This window comes from Hemibagrus wyckioides, linkage group LG08 (assembly GCF_019097595.1).
Source record: "Hemibagrus wyckioides isolate EC202008001 linkage group LG08, SWU_Hwy_1.0, whole genome shotgun sequence".
In the NCBI taxonomy this organism is placed as follows: Eukaryota; Metazoa; Chordata; class Actinopteri; order Siluriformes; family Bagridae; genus Hemibagrus; species Hemibagrus wyckioides.
In genome coordinates, this window is record NC_080717.1 from 16,439,963 (window position 1) to 16,460,648 (window position 20,686).

Sequence of the window (20,686 nt, forward strand, 5' to 3'; positions counted from 1 at the left end):
GGCCAGGTCAGTCATTAGAGTACTGAAAGATTATATAGGTGTTAGACTCATGGGCTTCACTGAAGCTTTGTGTGGCCTCTTGGGATGCCATGTGCTTGCAGTTCCAACTATACAGGAAGCAACATTTGGAGGATGAATAGCACAAGGGAAGAAGTGAAGAAAAAAAAGGCTTTGAAGCACGGAATCAAAAGGATTACAACAGGTCAGAGGAATAGATAGACGAGTGCCACACACACTAATCTGAGGAGATACATCAGGATTTCTTCATTTAGTATTTGCCTCAGATTTGGAGGTTTTGGCTCATGTGCATTTCATATGGTGCATAGATGATCAAAAAGACCTCGAGTGTCTTTCTGTCCAAGCTGTCACCAGTATCATCGTTTTTTTCAGCAAAGATACAACAGACGCATCCCTTTGGTATGTTTTGCAACATTTTTTAATAGATTTTTTTCGGCAATACAAACAATATTTGTTGCTTTTTGCATAGCTATTTTAATTATGAAATGAAACATACCTGCCTGCATCATGTAAGTCAAAGTTAAAATGTATTTATAGGATTTATTAGATTCTGTTTCTTCTGCACATAAAAAGAGGCTCTTCATTTTGAAATGGTTATTCATTCAGTTAAATGAATTCCAGTGTATTTCCCCCGAAGTTTATGTGCATTTGCCATGGATAATACTTTTGATATTGTTTGCACTGGGAAAAGAACAGACAACATGTTCACAGAAAACTCTTGTATAACTAAGGTTACGGGTATTTATGGAATCAATAAATGTTGAATTTTGAGACTAACAGAGATGGGACACTTATAATGATAATAATGATTAGAGTTGTGACTCAGTTTGCTTTGATTTCGACTGACGTTTGATTTAACCCACCTCGTTTCTCATGAACAAAAACAGGAACAAAAATTAGGACAATTATATAACAAAGTTAATGAATAAGACTGAAAGTACTGTTCTGAGACTTGTCAGAATACTACAGAGCTCTGTACTAGCTTTGCCCTGTCTAGGGAGTGACATTAACTAGTCGTGGATGGCATGTAAGCTCATGTATGCAGAAGAGGGCAGATAGTGTGAAAGAGTCACAGAGTGTGTTACGCTGTCTTGTGAGGAAGCATGTGTTAGCCTTTACCTTCCCCAGATTGTAGTTCTGTGATAGGGGAGAAGTGGATGATAGGCTTCTGAATGGGAAGGTAAATTAAATTGTGGCAAAAATGGGGGGAAAATTACAACAAAAGCAAAACAACCAGCAAAAACACAACCAAAACAATTATTTAAAAAATTAAACAAAACTGCTTAATAAACAATACTTAGTTTTGGTTAATCTGAGTTTTGAATGGTAGGTTAATATACTGGAAAATGGTGGTTGTTTAGATTAAAAAGTAGACATGGCCACAAACCTTTTCTACATGTTTTCCTAAATACTAGAAATACCCCGCTTCAAATATATAATGAATGTAATGTGATTGAAATGACAGAAGTGCCAGACATGGGAGAATAGCTGACCAAAACTGTTCTTCTGTAGTTTATTCCTAAATACTTCTATAGTACTTTGTGGACAAAGCAATTTAAAAAATAAAAATTAAAAAAAATTAAAGCAGCTATTCTGAATGCTACAGTTTTTCCCAAAACATTAGATGGACCATAGAACACTGTAAAGGTCATCATTAACTAATAGAAAACATGGAGCATCACAGTGACATCACTAAGAACAGAACAACCCTCTAATATTCATAAAAGGACATGATAAAAAACTTACCTGGGAGGCTGCCAAGAGACCCATGGCATCATTAAAGGAGCTACAAGAATATCTGACAAGCATTGGTTAATCTCTGCATGTGACAACAATCTCTCATTCTTCATGTCTGGACTAAAGAGTAGGGTGGTTAGGCCAAATACCTTTCTCATAAAAGAAGTTCCAAGCTTTGCTGAAGCAAACCCCAAACCATGTTGCAAAATGTGTTATGGCCTGATGCGACCAATTCCAGTAAAAAATAAAAAACACCATTCTTACGGTGAAGCACGGGGTGTGGCAACATCATGCATTAGTGCTGCTTATATCATGAATAGCTACATATACCAGTTGATTTCAGTGCAAATCCATCAGGTGTAAATTAGTATTTGAATGACAGAGCAAGAGCCCAGACCTGAATCCAGCTAAAACACTGTGGGATGATCTGAAGCAAATGATATCCCTACAGTTTGATGGATCTAGAATGTTTTCACAAGAAAGAGTGGGGAAATAAGTCAAGATATGCCACCATGCTAAAATTTTGCCCATAAAGGCTTATGGTGTAATAAAATTCTTGATAATAAAAGGGTGCTTAAATGATTAGTTTAAGAGTGTGCACTTATTTTTTCCCCTAAAAAAGTTTGATTGTTTTTCACTTAAGTTTTATAAGTTAACATTGGGTTTATATGTCTGTCTGTCTGTCTGGATAGATGGATGGATGGATGGATGGATGGATGGATGGATAGATGTCAGTAATCATTTTGATCTACTATGGTTCTACTAAGGCATAAAGCTAAGATTGTCACTACACAGTGATCTGTATGAATCTCTACACATATCTGCAGCTGGTGTATATATGAGCTATGTGTAAAACATGTCAAGACCAGGCTTGACTGTTGTGGAAGAATGAGCTGGCTTAGGCCCTTGCTGTCAGAACTCCTGATTCACCTCCTTAAAGAATATTACAGAAACAGAGCACATCGGTTCTGAATTAAGGGCAAGTTTGCTGTCACTCATTTTGATTATACCTGCTTCCTGTTCCCTGGTGATAGCGATACCCTTTTGTATGTTTTGTAAATTCCATGTCTATAGGCTTCATCCACCCTACTGGTTCTATAGAAAACACACCCATTCTCACAATCAACCCTGAAGCTGTGTGCAACCTTAGACAGGTGTTCCTACACAGCTGGTAGCGCCTGTAAAAAAAAAAAAAAAGCCACTCTGTTGTGTTCATACACAGAGACACTCAGTTATATCTGTCATTGTCAGATCTCCACACCCATGAGCTCTAGTTAAGACTTTGTATAGTGTATATACATTTCCACTCATTGTTTATTGTATTAAAGCTCTTTTTTAGGATTAGTGTCTCAGGAAAAATCATAAAATGAACGTTCTATAAATTTTTGTGAAAATATTGCTTTATTGCGAATAACTTTTTTAATTAAATAATCAGTTCAGTACAAAGAGATGAAAAACTACAATATACAATGTGATATAACTCCCCTACCCACCAACAGAAAATAATTTTCTGTCCAATAAACGTCTTATTCATGCACAATCATTCACTATACAAGTCACTAAAAGTAATAACAATGGCTCCAGCTTACTTCATGTTCAAAGCATGCTAAAGGAGCAATTTGGTCCTAATCACACTTGAACATAACACCCTCCCAACCACTCATAAATTTGCAGCGCCTTCAGGCATGATAGCTCAGATGGTACCAGTGAGGTCAGGAGTTTATAGTCTAGCCTGGTTTCCCTAAATCCTCCTAAAGCCTGTTGGTGTGGGTCATTTAGGAAGTGTTGCATAATAGCAGATGGTTTGCATTTGAGCCCTAGCAGACGATAACGTGCCTCAGAGCTGGATGGACTCTATGGCTCCAGAGCTTCATCACAACTCCTGACGCCCGCATGGCTGTGGTCCACCATAAACTAGCTTCGCAACATGATTTATTCCTTCACATTATTCATCCTAAAGGTGTAGGAGGATAAACTAACGCAGTTTCCGAGAGGTTGAGGTTATGGGTTTTTTTTTACGCAGAGACTTTATTGAGCTTCTGTTCCATCTATGTTTGATAGTCAGCTGTGGAAAGGCCTTGCTTTAATATCAATGTTTTCTTGGCCAAAGTATTAGGGAGATATGTCTCTTGAGGAGAAGTTTTTTAGCTCAGCTGAAACAAAGAAGAAGCATGGCGGTTGAACGAAAGGACAAGCAGCTGCAGTCCAGTCTTTCAACAATCGCTTCCAATTACTCAAAAGAAAGTATTTCTCATTTTTGTAATTAAAGTGAAGAGTGACTCTTCTGTGGGTCTGCACACAGCTGGACCAAATACTGTTTTAAAAATTGAAACCATATAAGAAAAATGATAGAGTGGGACATTCGTTGGACATCTGTGCATTATATAATCTTATTTTATGATTTGACATCATAACTGGTTCATTGGTTGAGTGACATGTACGGCTTCTAAAAGGCTAACAGCTTTGAATTACTTATTCTTTCTTTGGTAAACACTTTATCCTGGTCTGGGACATGGTGAATCCAGAGCCTATCCATGAGCATGAGGCAGGATATATTCAAGCCAGTTTATCATATAGTATTACACAGACACACACACACACACACATTCAGATCTAGGAGCAAGTTAGAGTTGGCAGATCATCTACTGGCATAATTTTGGGAAGGGGTTGGAAACACAGACACGGGGAAAACATGTGAAACTCAGAACCAGTAACCCGAGCCCAGGATCAATCTGGGATCTCTGGAGCTGTGAGGCAGCAACACACCACCCAAATCCTGCACAAATCCAACTTAACTGTTGAACTCTTTAAACATGAGTCTATTTTTAGGAATAATAACATGTACAAAATTTTTTCTATAATTGCCAGTCATGATGTGTTTTTGCAGTGATGTTGGGATTCTGCAATTATCTTGATGATCACGTCTAAAATGGCTGCATGCACAAAGAATGAAGAAAGTGCATGCCACATCACCTCTCATTCGATTCAGCAGAGCTAAATGACTAACTTGTATTTGAAACATGTTGTTCTTTTCACAATCAGGACAGCTGATAGTATTTTAGTTCTAGCTGTCAAGTGAGTATTGTTAACTATTTATCCAGAAGGAGAAACATGTCAGTCTGAGAGAGTGGAAATTTCTTTCACTCTCAACTAGTATGGAGGGAAAAGAACAGTGTAATAGTTATATAACCAATTTTAATTCATGACTCAGTTAATGTCAAGTGATATCTTGACACAACCTGATATCAAATTGTAGACATTTTTGAACTAGCTTGTGGACTTGTGTTAGACAAGACCTCTTAGTGAGGATTAGGGCACGCATGCAGTTGGTTTGGTTGCTAGTATAGGCGCAATATCAAAATTCACTCTTTAATAGAGCGCAGCCTGTTTTTCTAAGCTTCTCTCAAATAGATTCCTGCTGTCAGGAACAGGGATGAAGGTTTCTCCACTGTGTTATATTTGGCAAGGGGCTAGATGTGTCAGACCATTCTAAGATCTCTTTATATATAACAGTGAGTATTGTCTTGCTGATGCTTTTAACCTGAAGTTGCGGTGCATTGGGGGTGGCGAGAAGGGGGGAACAAGGGAAAGAAGCAATTATGGCTCCTTTCCATGAGCTCGACTTCAAAGTGAAGCATTAATGCCTTTCCTGGAATATTGAGCTTTTTTGTTTTCTCTAAATCAGTAGTAGATTAAGTGATTCACAGAACAAACAGTTCCAACTATTAATTGGGCGTAAGAAGACGATAACAGTCTAATTGCATCAGTTATTATCCAATAGGAAAAATTCCAGTGGTGCAAGCCCTATTGTCAGCAGTGCACTACTGTTTTAATAGAGGCCACGTGTACTCTGTACTTTGTATACTGTGCACTTAAATGGCTTAAAGGCCTTTTTTTTTAACAAGTGCTAAGTGATAGTGTACTTAGTCTCAGTCTGTTTGCTGGTATGTATGACATTAAAGGGCTTTGAGTGAGCCTTGGATCTTTTCAGGCTATGGAACGATTTAGAGACACACTCTAACACTGCTCTTCCATGGACCAAACACACTCCCATGTCCTTCCAAAGGGAACAGGAATAGGAGCCAGTAATAAAGTACGCCTGCCAAAACCTCAGCGAATTCTTGATGAAGGAAAGAATGCAGTAGGAAAAGAAGCCACGTTTTCCTACTTTTCTCTTTTCTCCCTTTGTTTATCTTTTGATAAACATGAAAAGGTTCTTGTTCTCTCCTTTGCTCAGCCCACTTTACCTTCTTTTCACTTGCCATTCACTTGGCACCAAAGTGAATTCTAGCCTTTGAACAGAACTATAAAAATTTCTGGCAGCAACTTCGGTTAAACAGTCCAGCTCATACACATCCAATCAGTATGTAGATGGAGTCACCATTCATGTGTTATGATTGTTTAAATGTTTCCCTAAACATAAGTTCTGCACTTGTCAACAGTACAGCAAGCCGTGTGTCTTTGTTTACTGTTAAGCATCAGAGAGGGGAAATGTCATATTACTGAGTATCATTTTATCAGACACAGACAGCAGACAGTATTTTGTTTGGCTCACGATAATACACTGGTAATTACTTCTAGATGCACTTCACAGCCTATTCCATCTCCTCTTATATTCTACCATATATTCTGTTTGGATCTGGTCCTGATTAGTAAACAGCAAACAAAGCTGATGTTTGTTTGTTGTTTTGTTTCATATGTATGGAATAAATTGAAATGTAATATTTTAGATACAAAAAAAACCTTTCCCTCATATATAAAGTATTTAGCAACTGTGTACTACAGCATCATCTGGATCATCGATGCAGTCGATTCATCTCACTGCAAACAATCTGATCAAAAATTCTGTAAATAGATAAATCCCATAACTGAGTAAACACATCCAACTGCATCCTCTCTCAGAATTTAAAATCACTACAGTGTAATATTTTGTTTAAAAAGATAAATTCTTGGAACTGCTGCAGTGTTAGTGAAAACAAATAGCCAACACATGGGCTATAGACCTGGGATTAACATTGCATGAGATTAAATCATCAAAGCTGTTTAAAGTCCTGCGAAAGTCACCTGCACACATTGTGCAACGAACATTTTCAGGTCCAAGCAGAGATGCCTCCAGTTCTTTTTCATTATTAAATACACAGAATCTTACAGCCTTCTTTCTCTGTTCCTTTACTTATGTGCTGTTTTATATTCAGTGTTCCTATCATACCATTTTAAGACCTGCACTACACAGCAGGAACTGTCATCCCTTCCTCAACATGGTTATACCATTAGTCATGTGTTTAAGCAATAATCCCAAGCTGATGAGTTTTCAGCATCTCATTCTCTTCTGTTTAAGCTGGAAGCTTTATTATTTATCGTTTCCGAATGCTTGAAATATTTGAAGCTAAATAGTAGACGGACTGCTAACAAAGTGGCATTTATTCAAATACAGAAGCCTAGTTTCATACACATTAACAGGGATGTAGATTAAATATGATCAACACACTGTAGCTGATGATAATCTGAATTAAAAAAATTATGACATTATGATTTGATTATATTTTTTAAAAGAGAAATCGGCTTTCCTCCTCCACTAGCTCTGCCTGGTGCTTCTGTGCTGTTATATGCACACTGCAGGAATGTCAGCATTTTTGTTTATAATACAATTTTGAGTTGTAAACCTAAAGAATTTTCCAGTGGAGCCAAGACAAAACAGGGCTGTGTGCCTGGATTGCAGTCTTAGTCTTTATTAAGTCTTTAATTTTGGCCTTGACCTGTGTAAATCTCAGTCTTGTCTTGATCTCTGTTGGAAAGTATCCTGGTATTTTCCAGCTCTCACCTTGTTGCACTGCTACACAATAAATATGCTTCAGGCTTTTTGGCTGAAGGAGATTTGCTTGTTGTGCCATAATATGATTCAGATAACAAGCAAATTACCTGCATCAAATTACAGAAATGCAGTTGTCTCCTAATTGTCTCTACTCGGGACTGAATGTTGTTTCCTGGCCTCATGCAGGATTGCTAACTGCAGCATTATGATCCCCACTATGTTCATTAATCTGCCTGCGTCACAGTGTTATAACTGTTTATTCAGCTGTTTGGGATTGTATCATTCTTCAAGGTGAAAAAGTAATAAGGTTTGCTAAAAAGGCAGTAGTGAGGCTCACATACAGAGACCCAAACAACTGCCTTAAAGAGAGTTATGATTAATATGATGAAAATAACAAGGGCTTTCAAACCTTTTTGTAGACATGGACCACTTTAAATATAAATTAAATTCAATTAATGAACTTGATTTACATTTGTTCTTTTCTTTTCACCAATAGAACACATTAGGTCTGAGTTTACTTTGGTGCTTGGACCCCTAAATACATTAACTTTGATAATGTGAGTTGAGATTTCCATCACTGTAGCAAAATTTGTAAAAATCAATCAATCAATCAATCAATCAATCAATCAATCAATCAATCAATCTCAGACTCCCTGGCTATACTTCTTGAACTTTGAGAACCACTGATAGACATAATTATCAGTGGTACATAATGCATGATACACATAATTAAACAGATTTTCATCCATATTTAGGTTTCATACCAGAAATATTGTCTCATTTACCTATACATCATCCCTATTTGTTTCACTGTAGCTATTAAATAGTTTCTAAAGGTCATAGGAGAATTCATTTTAAGACGAAATTCTTGAATATTTTTTTAGGATAAACAGCAGTAAAATTTCTATTTGGTTAATTACTGGGAAATAAAGCTATTAGCAGAATATATTACTATACTGTAGCTTACATGAAATACATGTGTGTATTGGTGTAAAAATGTGACCACGTTGGACAGAGACCATGTGAGAGATTGTGTGTACATTAATGCTTGTCTAAGTAGAGGCTCTGAGGCTCTGGTAATATCTGTGTAATATCTACGTATGATGTAGTTGTACACTGTCTGTCAGTCAGTGTCAAAAATCCCAGCATTCCCCTCAGCATTATCTCTCAGAAACAAACGATGTCACACTGAAGCGATGCTTTGCTCATTTATGAACATGGTATATTATTTTATTTAACTTTGAGTTGAACGGTTGAATAGAGAACTGATAACAGTATTGTACAAAATGAGATGGTATCACATTCCTGTAAAAGACTACAGGCTAGCCAGAGTGGAATAAATATAAAAGTTAATTTGTATGACTGAATTTTCCTGCAGTTGAGACTGGCCAAAAAGTGCTTGATATCTTTTGCATATGTTGTAATGATGTCATGTAATGTCAGGCTTGCTAAGCATGGTGGTTGGACAAAACAAAATCTTTTCATAGTGAGTCACGCAGTAGTGCAGTATGTTTTATATCCTATGGCTACTGGAACTGGGAAAATATTCCGTTCATTATACAGCTGTGGACTGAAGGCTAAGACATTCTGGTCTCCTAGCCTCAGTTGATAAATAAAAACCAATCGATTTTCCACTTTTTCCAAGTAGTGGTCTTGATCTTTTTTTTTCTTTTTTTTTAAATTAGGTTACTAAATAAAGTATCCAATTTAACCATTGTCATTTCCATCTCATATATTTCCATCTTATGTCTAATGTCTTGAAATAATTTCAGGGATTTTTGCCACATTGAGGCAACATTGTAATTACCTAACATCTGGTCTGGCATAGTTCTGCACAACAGAAAATCTTTCTATTGTGATGTAAACTGACCTTCTATTCAACAATTTATCAATTTCATCATTTTAAGCTATGAAGTCTGGCTGAAGCAATGTTTTTGGACATACATGATTTACAAAATAACTGTTGCTTTTGACAAACTCTGTCCTGTGAACACTGATTCAACTGATAGCCTTTAGATGCTGTCTTTTAGGCAGCATTATACTAACTTTCCAGACTAGAAGTTGAATAATAACTTGGGATTAGTCCCAGTTTCTCTTGGTTTAGATAGACACAGGTGGTTTAATAATCTTAGATCAGTTTAATAAAAAAACAAACTGTTAAAGTGACAATAACTCTTTATGCAGGGAGATGGGAGAACTGGGAGATGGCTGGGTAATAGAGGAAAAGTGAAGAAAAGAAAGAGGGTGTAATTAGAAAAGCATAATACCATAGTGGTACCTAGTAAAACTGTGTGTGTGTGATGAGACATTTTAAGAGGAAACTAATAGTAGAAAATAAAGGTAATAAATATATGGTCTTAAAGCAAAGACACACGGAGACTAATAAAAAAAAATTAAAAGGATGATAAAAAAAGAAGGCATAAAAGAGTGCAGAAAGGAGACATTGTTTGGGTTCACGGCTCAGGTCTCCTGCCGTAACTGGAAGCCTCGCATTCCTGAGTCCATGAGTGACAGTGTACAGGGCGAGAGAGGGTCAAGCTCAGTGCTTATTGTTCGAAAAGGTTCTTTCTACTGTTGGCAGTCTATTTCTCTCTCTTCAATTTGATGCCAATTAACAGATTACAGAGTGCAAGAGGAAGCCTTTTGGTGTTGTTAACAAACTCCACAGAGGGCTGATGGCTAATGTTTTCACAAAGCTGAATTCTCTGGCTCACTGTGGTGCTTTTCATGCCATTTGAGAAAGTAGAAGTGTGTGTATGTGCACCTGCCTGACATAGCCTGGTTAAAACGGTGCAGTTCCGAATAGATAGATATTTATATTGCATGACAAGTCCCAGGACACTGAGTTCACCTGTGATGCATATTAACTTGAGAATGTTTCCGAACTCATCCACACATGTCCTGACTTGTGTTTGGTGGTAGAAGCATTTCCATGGCAATTTAAGGTATGCTTGCTCAGTTAATGCATACATTTAGCCAATACATTTCATTGCAAGCTTTTTTTAATTAATATACCTGGAAACCAACAATTTGTACTTACACAGTAAGTAATTTATCTTTCTAAATTAAGTATGATGTGATATATAAAAGCATGGCTAATATATTAGGCACATATTCATAATAGATAAATACATTTTTTCCCTCACATTCTTTCTCTAAAATGTCATTTCTGTTTGCTTTAGTTAACTGTGAGGGAGAGGACCTTTAGAACCAGTCAGAGATACTGTGGCCTAGGGCTCATATCTGAAACCGGAGGTGATAAAAGAGTGGCTTTTGGCGGGAAAAGGGCACACATTAACAGAGTTCTCTACTCATTGTGAGCTTTTTCTTCACCCTACGCCCCTCCCACAGCCCAGGACAGGTCAAGAACAAGAGCTCCACTGTACATGGTGCTGGGGACGGTCCAAGGTGGTGCATTCCTGCTGGCTGGAAGAGTTGAGCTCCTTGCGCTCACCCCAAGTTTTAATAATAAACTGTGACAATGGCATGGTAAATATCAATGGTTTACAACAGCTTGTGCTGCAAATCAGAATAAAATCTGCGGATGTTAGAGAGAAAATATGCTCGAAAATATCTGAGCGCAAGATATTGAAGCAGTCAATGCCAAAACAAACTGAGCACATGTTGCTAACCCACAGTGACCCACAGGCTGTTGAATGATCCTATCACTGCACCAAGCTGTGCTGTGGCCTCACACATTTGCACTTACCCGAATACCACTATATCTTCAGTGTTTAGTTAGCAGAATACTGTAACTTGGGCAAATTCACAGCTTTTTAAATAAAAAATTAAATCTTTAATGTGTTACAGAGCTCATGTTCCCCAGATCCTGAATTAATGATCTGAAACTTCCTGAGCCAAGACAGGATGATTGAATACCAACTAGTTGGCTTAATAACTTTTTTTTTTAAAGCAAAAACAAAAAGAACTGTGTGAAATCTGCCTTCTGCATAATAGACACCTTATTGTAAAAAGGTGTTGAATTCCAGAGCTCATGGCACTGTGTAGAACTTGACACAGTCAAGAGAGTATGATCAATCAATTGAAACTGTTTTTAAAGACAGTGATTGATTTACATTTCTCTGTCAAATAGTCTGTTCATAACATCCATCTGTGTGTCTTCCCCAAACTACCGCTACAAAGTTGGAAGAGCACAACTGTACAGGTTGACTTTTTATGCTGTAACATTACAGTCACAGGAACTAAAAGGCACAAATTTTGTTCCAGCATGACACTGCCCCTGTGCACAAAACAAGATCCATGAAGACACAGTTTGCCAAAGATGGAGTAGAAGACCTCAACCCCACTGAACTCTTCGGGGATGAACTAGAACTCTGACGGTGCCCCAGGCCTCCTCACTGACATCAGTGCCCAGTGACCACAAAATAGAAAACCTTCACAGAAGAGTGGAGGTTATTATAACAGCAAAGGGGAACTAAATCTTGAATGGGATATTCAAAAAGCACATATGAATGCTATGGTCAGCTGTCCACAAACCTTTGGCTATATACTGTATGACAGGTCACTCAGCTTTGATATGTGGTTGAAAATGCAAATGCAATGATATTCCCAGATTCAGGTATTTCTGAAAATATTCCTTTTAAGGAATTCAGTCTGGCTGTACATTTACATTTATTCATTTAACAGACAGTTTATGTAAAGTGATGCAAAGTCAAACACAAATTTGAACAGTTAAGGGTTAAGGATCATCTTCTAGGGTCAGTCTGGGTTTCCAGATTTAATATATTTAGCTCCAAAATAATTTATATTTAGCATTCTTTAATGTTGCCATGGTGTGTCTACTGGCTTAACTCCACTTCTCAGTCCAAATGTTTTCGTGACAGAGCCTAATATTGATAGCAGAATACCCTGGCAGCACTGACACTGGTGGCTCTCTGGCAGACATGTAACTGAACTTACAATTTCTGATTGCTACATTAAGTAGTTTTTCTATAGCAGTGGAACACATTTTTATGGCTATAGTATATGGCACATACCTGGGAATTCATGGTGCCATTAATCTCTTAAACATCCACTGAATCAACATGTCAGTGGTATCTAAAATCTGACTAATCTGTGTGTTTAATCTGTCACTTGATTCTAGATCCAGTCATGCTTGATGTTCATGCACTGCATTTCATGGGCTGCTCTCAGGAAAGGCTCCTTTCATGCATCTCCTTAAATAGCTTTTTGTTATGAAAGTGGAGGCTAAAATCAGGAAAATCCAATTATCTGTTTTTCCCTCTAAGCTGGTATTAGAATGTGAGACTTCAATGGTCTTTTTAGGTTCTTGCTTGTGCCATGGTATGAAATGATTTCAATACAAATCTTAGCCGATTTTTACGTCGGACTGTGTGATAACATCCTCTAACAGATTTTCCATCTAATGATAAATCTTCATTTAAAACTTAAAAACTGTTATGCTGTTATGATCTCAGCGAGATCCAGAAAACAGAATCCCACGATAACCACAAAAACCCTTAAAGTGATCCTATGGTAATATTTTGTTTTTCCCTGCTGAATTTGTAGCTGTCTCGTGAGTTTCACATAACTTTATGTCATCAAGAGTTGTAGCAGAGGTCACTCATATTTTTTTTCCCCCAAAACATTTCTGACACTTTGGTTATAACCGTCTTCAGTCACAGAAACACTAATTCACCTTCCAAACAGTACATCACATTAAGACAGTAGATCTCAACACAAGATGAGTAAATAAGGGTTTTGTTTTTGTTTTAAACATGTGTGCACGTCATATTTACAGCACAGAGAATTGACTAACACTTGCACATCTTATCGAATCGTACTGTATCCTAGGCCGTGCACCCAGCGGCGCTAGGACCACGAGGTTAAACTGCAGCTTCAAACTCATCTGCTTATTTGACTGGAGAGACTTCAGTACTCAACACACACACTGTCCTGCCTTTCTCCAGGAAACCGATTCATCTTATGGGACTTGAGTGCTGATGTGAAATAGACTAGACTTAAAGCCTGCAAGTGGAATATGTCTGGGTATTAGTGTAGAGTTTGTTTGTTTATTTTGTTGTTGTTTTTTTTCTGGAAATTTAAGTGGAGACGCGCATAAAGTGGAAATGGGAGGAAACTCCAGAGCTCGAATAGCCGGTGCACTTGAAGACGAAGACGTGATTTGGATTTGAATAGAAACTTTTCTTTTAAGGGACCATTTCAAGGTTGAGTTCTTTTAATTACGATTGTTCAAAATCATTGATTTATGTATTCATTGTTGGCCGGATAATATCATGTACTAGTGCAATCCTGTGCGCAAAAGTAGAATAACGGCGATTGTCGGAGCGCGCGCGCAATAATAGTAATCCATAATTAATATAATGACCATGATTATGCTGCGAGTTTAATTGGCTCCACTTTTCTAACCTGGGAGACTGTTTACATTGCCGAGGTGACCATCTTCCCATTGCAAGTATCTGCTTGAGCATTTGCACGTACCGCTTTATGGTTTGTACAGCCTCAGTGCAAGTGAAGCTAGGTAAACATGGTGTGTTTTCCTTGTAGTTAACGAGACGAGTTAGGCTTTGGACAACCATTCACCATTGTGAAACATAAAAGACGAGGTGACTTCTGGGTGCTGGGAAACAGGTTGTTCTCGAGATTTCCAGGGAGGCGATACACAGGGGTCAAATATGGGCCCATGACACGTTGTGGAACAGGAGAGTGCCTGCTTTGCTCCTGAATAATGAAATCAATTATATTGTTCAGTTTCAGTTTTAAACTTTGTATTAATACGCCACTGAAGTGTATTAATGCATTGAAATCTTATACCTTATTACTAACTATTTGGACACACAATTATAAAGCACCACCAGGCCTGGTTGTTGCCAGTCAATAGTACCAAATTAGAGTAAGAACAATATAATTACTAGTTACATTTCAGTAGTTTAGCTTTGAAATTGTGGTGATCAGTTGAGAGAAGACGGACAAAGAAACAAATGTAATCTAGATTAGATTAGATTAGATTAGATTCAACTTTATTGTCACTGCACATGTGGGTACAAGGCAACGAAATACAGTTAGCATCTAACCAGAAGTGCATTTTCGCAGTGCAAATAATTAGCATATATAATGTGTATATAACAAAAAAATAATTTGCATATATAAACAATATACAAAAATATATAAATAATTTACAGTATAATTGTAAAATAATTTGATTTATTTGGTTTATTTAATTAATTTGTTAATCCAGAATTTACTACTCCATTAAATAATGGTTAATAAAATGTGCCTGACAAAATCTTTGGAGCTCTTACAATGTGTAGTGTGTAGATGTCTGTAGTCTTGTCTGAACATGATTCACTGCATTTTCCATGTGTCTAATATAATAAGATGTATAAGTATAAGACAAGACAAGGGCCCTTCTTGTATTTTCTCTCAAAATATGGAGTTATAAAAGGAGTATGAAATAAATAAATGGTAGTGAAAAGATAAATTATGTTGTTTTTCAGTATGTCATGGATGTTTATTGCGATTAGATTTGATGTAATTGATCTTTTGAACATTTATTCACTTTAAATCCTAAATGTAAAAGCATGCCTCAAGCGTAGACTAGAAAAATGGCTTTTCAAAGATTCTTAGGTTTCCTACTTGGAACTACTTTCTAACAGTGAAACCATGTAAGGGTTCCTCTGGAGGGACAACCAAAGTACACTTAAGGGTTCTAGCTTTTTTATTCAAAAGTGTAATTGTCAAGAAAGTATTGTAGAAATTTGGCATATTGAAATGAATATTCCAGATAAAACATATTTTGTGTTAAACTGCTGCAGTCATGTTGTAAACTGCATGTTTTGCTCTAATTTCAGGTTCTTCTGTTCTCAGCCATGGCCCATTACTGGATATCGAGCATGGCACATTTCTATCTTGCTGGTCAGCTCTTCTTACTTCTCCTATCCAAATCTTCTCTGTCAGTGAGAGCAGCCACCCACCTGTCGCAGAATCCACACATCCCCTCTCTGGTGCCACACACCCCTCTGGCCCTCTCTCGTTCCCATTTCAGTGCAAAGGCCCAGCTGGACTTTACCACCCACTGCAATGAGAGCTGCTACCACAAGATAGAAGACATTGACAAAGAACATCTAACTGAGCAGCTGGCCTTTGAAACACTGTATTCGGATGGCTCACGTACACTAACCAATGTCAATCTGGAAGATGATGATGCTGACAGCAACATCTCTCCTGCAGTGTCCATCAAGAGAAAGCCTAAACTCCTATTTTCCCCTCACAAACGAACAAGAAGGCAAATCTATGGCGCAGATGGACGTTTCAACATTCGTGGTGACCACTTCCTGTTGGATTACCCTTTCTCCACAGCCGTACGTATCTCGACAGGCTGCACTGGTGTTCTGGTATCACAACAGCATGTGCTGACCGCTGCCCACTGCGTACATGATGGAAAAGATTATGTCAAAGGTGCACGTAAGCTCAGAGTTGGCTTCCTCATCCCACCCTCAGTTAATAATACTAAAGAAGACTTGAAAAAGCCCTTGGTGCGCTGGGTGAGGGTTCGGCGGACACGTGTGCCTAAAGGATGGATACAGGGACCCCAGGATGTCAGCATGGATTATGACTATGCCCTTCTGGAGCTGCGTTGGCCACATCGCCGTCCATTTATGCGCCTTGCTGTAGCTCCCTCTTCTAATGATTTGGCTGGGAAACGCATCCATTTCTCTGGGTTTGACAGTGATAGGCCAGGAGAGCTTGTGTATCGTTTCTGCCCTGTAGAAGATGAGAGTAATGATCTAATTTACCAGCATTGTGATGCAAGACCTGGGGCTAGTGGCTCTGGGGTGTATGGCCGTGTATGGGACAATGTTCTAGAGCGTTGGGAGCGCAAGGTGATTGGCATCTTTTCGGGCCACCAATGGTTGGAGATCAACGGCGAAAGCCGTGACTACAACGTAGCTGTCCGTTTCACTCCGCTGAAATTTGCTCAGATTTGTTACTGGGTGCATGGAAACAAAGCAGACTGCAATCAGTACTGATTTACATAAGCATGAGAAGACAAAAGAAGAGGAACCAAAAACAGACCCCATGAACATGCCCTTTTAAAGGCAGCCCTTGTATAGACAAAGCAGTTATAGGCAAGTCAAGATAGGATCCTTGGAAAGAGTTTATCAAATGATTCTAGATTTGATCATCAAAGTTCAAGTTAATCCAAATTGGATCAGATATCAGGTTTGCGTATAATTGGACATTTATTTAAACAAGTAAAACACTGTTGCCTTTCCATTTTATTATATTCAGCTTGGATTATTTGGTTAGGAATTCTGTGGAAGTGTACACTTCTCATGCAGTACAGATATAAAATAGATATTACACTTACGCTGTTATGACTTTCTTAGATATCCATAACATTCAGTATACCTCGCATGTAGATTTCACATCGGACTCGGTGTACAAACCAATGGCGAGGCTTCTAGCATGCTCCCATGTTAATCGATAGTTACATGTACATGCAGCCTCATATTCTGTTAATAATCTGCTGGATTGCTTAATCATATAAAACGTATAAAAAATACGTTCATGTATGCACAGTCGGATTATTCCTCAGTAAGAATAGAGTAAATCTACCGAGGCCAGTCTGAATGAGCAAACTAGGTCATTAATCCTCTTAATAATCTGATAATTGAAGAATAATAGTAAATCTTTGTGTCTGATTTCATTCTCCTTTAAAATGTGTTTGGTTCAGGGTGCAAATAACTGTAAAGGGTTAGGGAATGGCCTCAAACCTATATTTTGAGGCGGATACTGGACCAAGGAAAGTTGGAGGCTCAGCAATATTCCCAGCCAAGACATTGGCTATTAATAATGGTTAGATAAGAAGATGGGTACACTATATCGCCAAAAGTTTGGGGACACCTAGCCAGCACACCCATGTATGATTTTTTTAACATCCCATGCCAGATTTAGCCCTGCAATCTTCTGGAACGGCTTTCCACTAGATAGATATTGGTTCATGGCTGTGGAGAACTCTGCTCATGCAGCCTTAGTGCAGTCAGGCCCTGACATAGTGTGAGAAGTCCTGGGAAATCCTTTCAGCATTTCAGTTCATCCCAAAGGTGTTCAGTGGGTCATTTGTGTTCTTCCATTACAAACTTGGCAAACCATATATTTATAGACCTAGCTTTGTGCACAGGAGCATTGTTACAGCATACAAGGCATTCTATACAACTGAGTGCCATCAACAGTTTGGGGAAGACCTACAAATGAGTGTGATGGTCAGGCATCCATAAACTTAGTCCATGTAGTGTACCTGCTTATAACCAATGTTAAATGTATGCTTGAAAAGCATTAAGAAACCATCCTTGCCCATGAATGCGAGGTGAATACCACATTTATTGAGGCCACAAACTCTTCTTGTCTGTTCAGTAATGACATTTAGATGACGTTGTGCTAAAACGGAAATCATTTAAAACTCGTTAAAATATGAATCTATTTGCATGTAAGCATTCCAGACTGAAAAATACTACAACAAAATACCTTTTTATGGGATAATGTGCATTCTGGGCCCATAATATTATTTTAATATGCGTTATTTTAATATGAAGTATTGCAGCGAACTATCAATATAGAGCTGATGGTTCTCCGGAATGAAAAAGAGATAACTAGATTTTTTTAAATCTGTTGATCACAAATCGAGCTGCTGGAATTATTCAGCTACTAGACGTATTGTGTCAACATGGCGTCTACGCTTCACCTGAGTTTATGATAATTATGAGTCAGATACGCCAGCACACAGAACCCCTGGAGGTAAAAACAGTCAAGGTCTGAAGTTTGATCTAAAATGGTGTACTTAAGCATGCAGCACGTGCCTTAAGACCACAACTGACACTGTGTACAGACATTTAAAAAATTAAAAAAGGTAAAAAATCTTATCGGATTATCATAGTTTGAGAGTATAGCTATAATGCTGATGCATGTTCACAATAATATGAAGGTCAGTACATGTTGCACTTAACCCAGTGCAAGTCTGAGGGGAAAAGGCCACACGTGAGTGAGGTTGAGTGGGCCCACGTGACTTCTGGTGTATAACTGAGTTTAGATCATGATACCTTACAGTTATAACATTGTGTATAACATTCTTTGTCCCATATATTAACCTGTTTCTAATGTTGAGGTAACTGGGGCACTTTAAATACTGCTTTTCGTGATCATGATAGAGTGTTGTGTGTGAGATAAATTTGTGTTTTATAGGCTAATATGAATTCTGGGTGTAGAAACAGCTGATGAATGTTATTATAGAATATATAAACATAACCTCCTCTGTGTTTTTTTTTTTCTTCCCTGAATTAAATATTCAGCCTTCAACAGACTTTAGCAAGAAAATATATGCAACACAAACATGACTTGCTAGATTGGGTAGCAGGTACAATACATGTGGATCCATTGGTGAATATATTTTTTCTATTTTTTATTTCTATCAAAATGCTTCTATTTTAATAAACAAAAAGATGTCTACCATAATTGTTTCTCTCTATTTTGTTATTCTGTACTACGCAAGTCTTCTTAATGGCCTACACAGACGTCTGTCTCCCTCTTTTGGTCAAAATGAAGAATGTTAAAAAATCCTCAAAGCATCTATCCACGTCTCTGCAAAAACAAATGAGGGGAAAAACCCATTTTGATCTCTTCAGCAAGTATCAAAATATATGCATCATTATTGTAGTACAAGGTCATATTATAAAAGTAAGAGTATTTAGGTCAATATGGAGTCTACATGTATGGTCATTATAGTGTATATCAGATACAGAGGAATGAAGCCCTAGAGCAGTAATATGTCACATAAAGTTAATAATCTAGCCCACAAAATGAATTTAGAACCTCTGTTTTAAATGAAAGAGTATAATGGACTAGAAAATAATCGAAGAAATCTAAGAGCTAGTATCTGTTACTTCACTAGAGGGAAGAACTGAGCTATCAACTTTATTTCATTAACAAATCTGACACTGTACACCTATCAGGCATAATATTATGACCACCTGCCTAATATTGTGCTGGTTTCCCTTTTGCTGTCAAAACAGCCCTGACCCGTTGAGGTATGAACTCCACTAGATCCCTGAAGGTGTGCTGTGGTATCTGGCACCAAGATGTTAGCATCAGATCCTTTAAGTTCTGTAAGTTGCGAGGTGGGGCCTCCATGAATCAGACTTGTTTGTCCAGCACATCCCACAGATGCTCGAATGGATTGAGATCTGGGAACTTTGGAGGTCAAGTCAACGCCTCAAACTCGTTGTTGTCCTCATCAAACCATTCCTGAACCATTTTTGCTTTGTGGCACAGTGGCATTATCCTGGTGAAAGAGGCCACGGCCATCAGGGAATACCGTTTCCATGAAAGAGTGTACATGGTCTGCAACAATGCTTAGGTAGGTGATGCATGTCAAAGTAACATCCACATGGATGGCAGGACCCAAGGATTCCCACTTGCTGTCTAATATATCCCACCCACTAACAGGTGCCATGATGAGCAGATAATCAGTGTTATTCACTTCACCTGTAAGTGCTCATAATGTTATGCTTGATTGGTGTAACGACGACTCTTTTGGGGGAGAACACATTAAACACAACTTTTACGTTTATGTTCAAAATTACAGGCTAGTATTCTCTAGAGTCATGACGTATAACCCCAATTCAAGTGGATGAATACTTATACATGCCTCTGTGAATTGCAGTATGTTCATGTGTGTGTTTTAAGGTGACATTCAATCTGATTGTGTGTTCAGATTGTATTCTTTAGATAACTGATGATAAATTAACTCATTTATGATGTCATATTAAAATAAGTTGATTCCCTCTGTGCAAATATGTAAGTGTATAAAGACATATACACCTACAAAAGTGCAACCACTAAATGCACACCACATCATAAATACAAAACAAACGAACAGGCCACATAAAACATAACACTAAAGAGAAAGGTCAGATCTATTTGATATACACTATATTGCCAAAAGTATTCGCTCACCTGCCTTGACTCGCATATGAACTTAAGTGACATCCCATTCCTAATCCATAGGGTTCAATATGACGTCGGTCCACCCTTTGCAGCTATAACAGCTTCAACTCTTCTGGGAAGGCTGTCCACAAGGTT

General features: G+C 37.9%; 1 protein-coding gene across 1 annotated transcript; it reads left to right on the forward strand.

Annotated features, from left to right (window-relative positions):
- The first annotated feature begins 13,437 nt into the window (after positions 1–13,437).
- On the forward strand, positions 13,438–19,064 carry prss23 (serine protease 23). The gene is made up of 2 exons (XM_058397773.1): positions 13,438–13,755; positions 15,400–19,064. Exon 2 carries the CDS (start codon positions 15,418–15,420, stop codon positions 16,576–16,578), a length of 1,161 nt encoding a protein of 386 aa, XP_058253756.1. The 5' UTR covers positions 13,438–13,755; positions 15,400–15,417; the 3' UTR covers positions 16,579–19,064.
- The last annotated feature ends 1,622 nt before the right edge of the window (positions 19,065–20,686 follow it).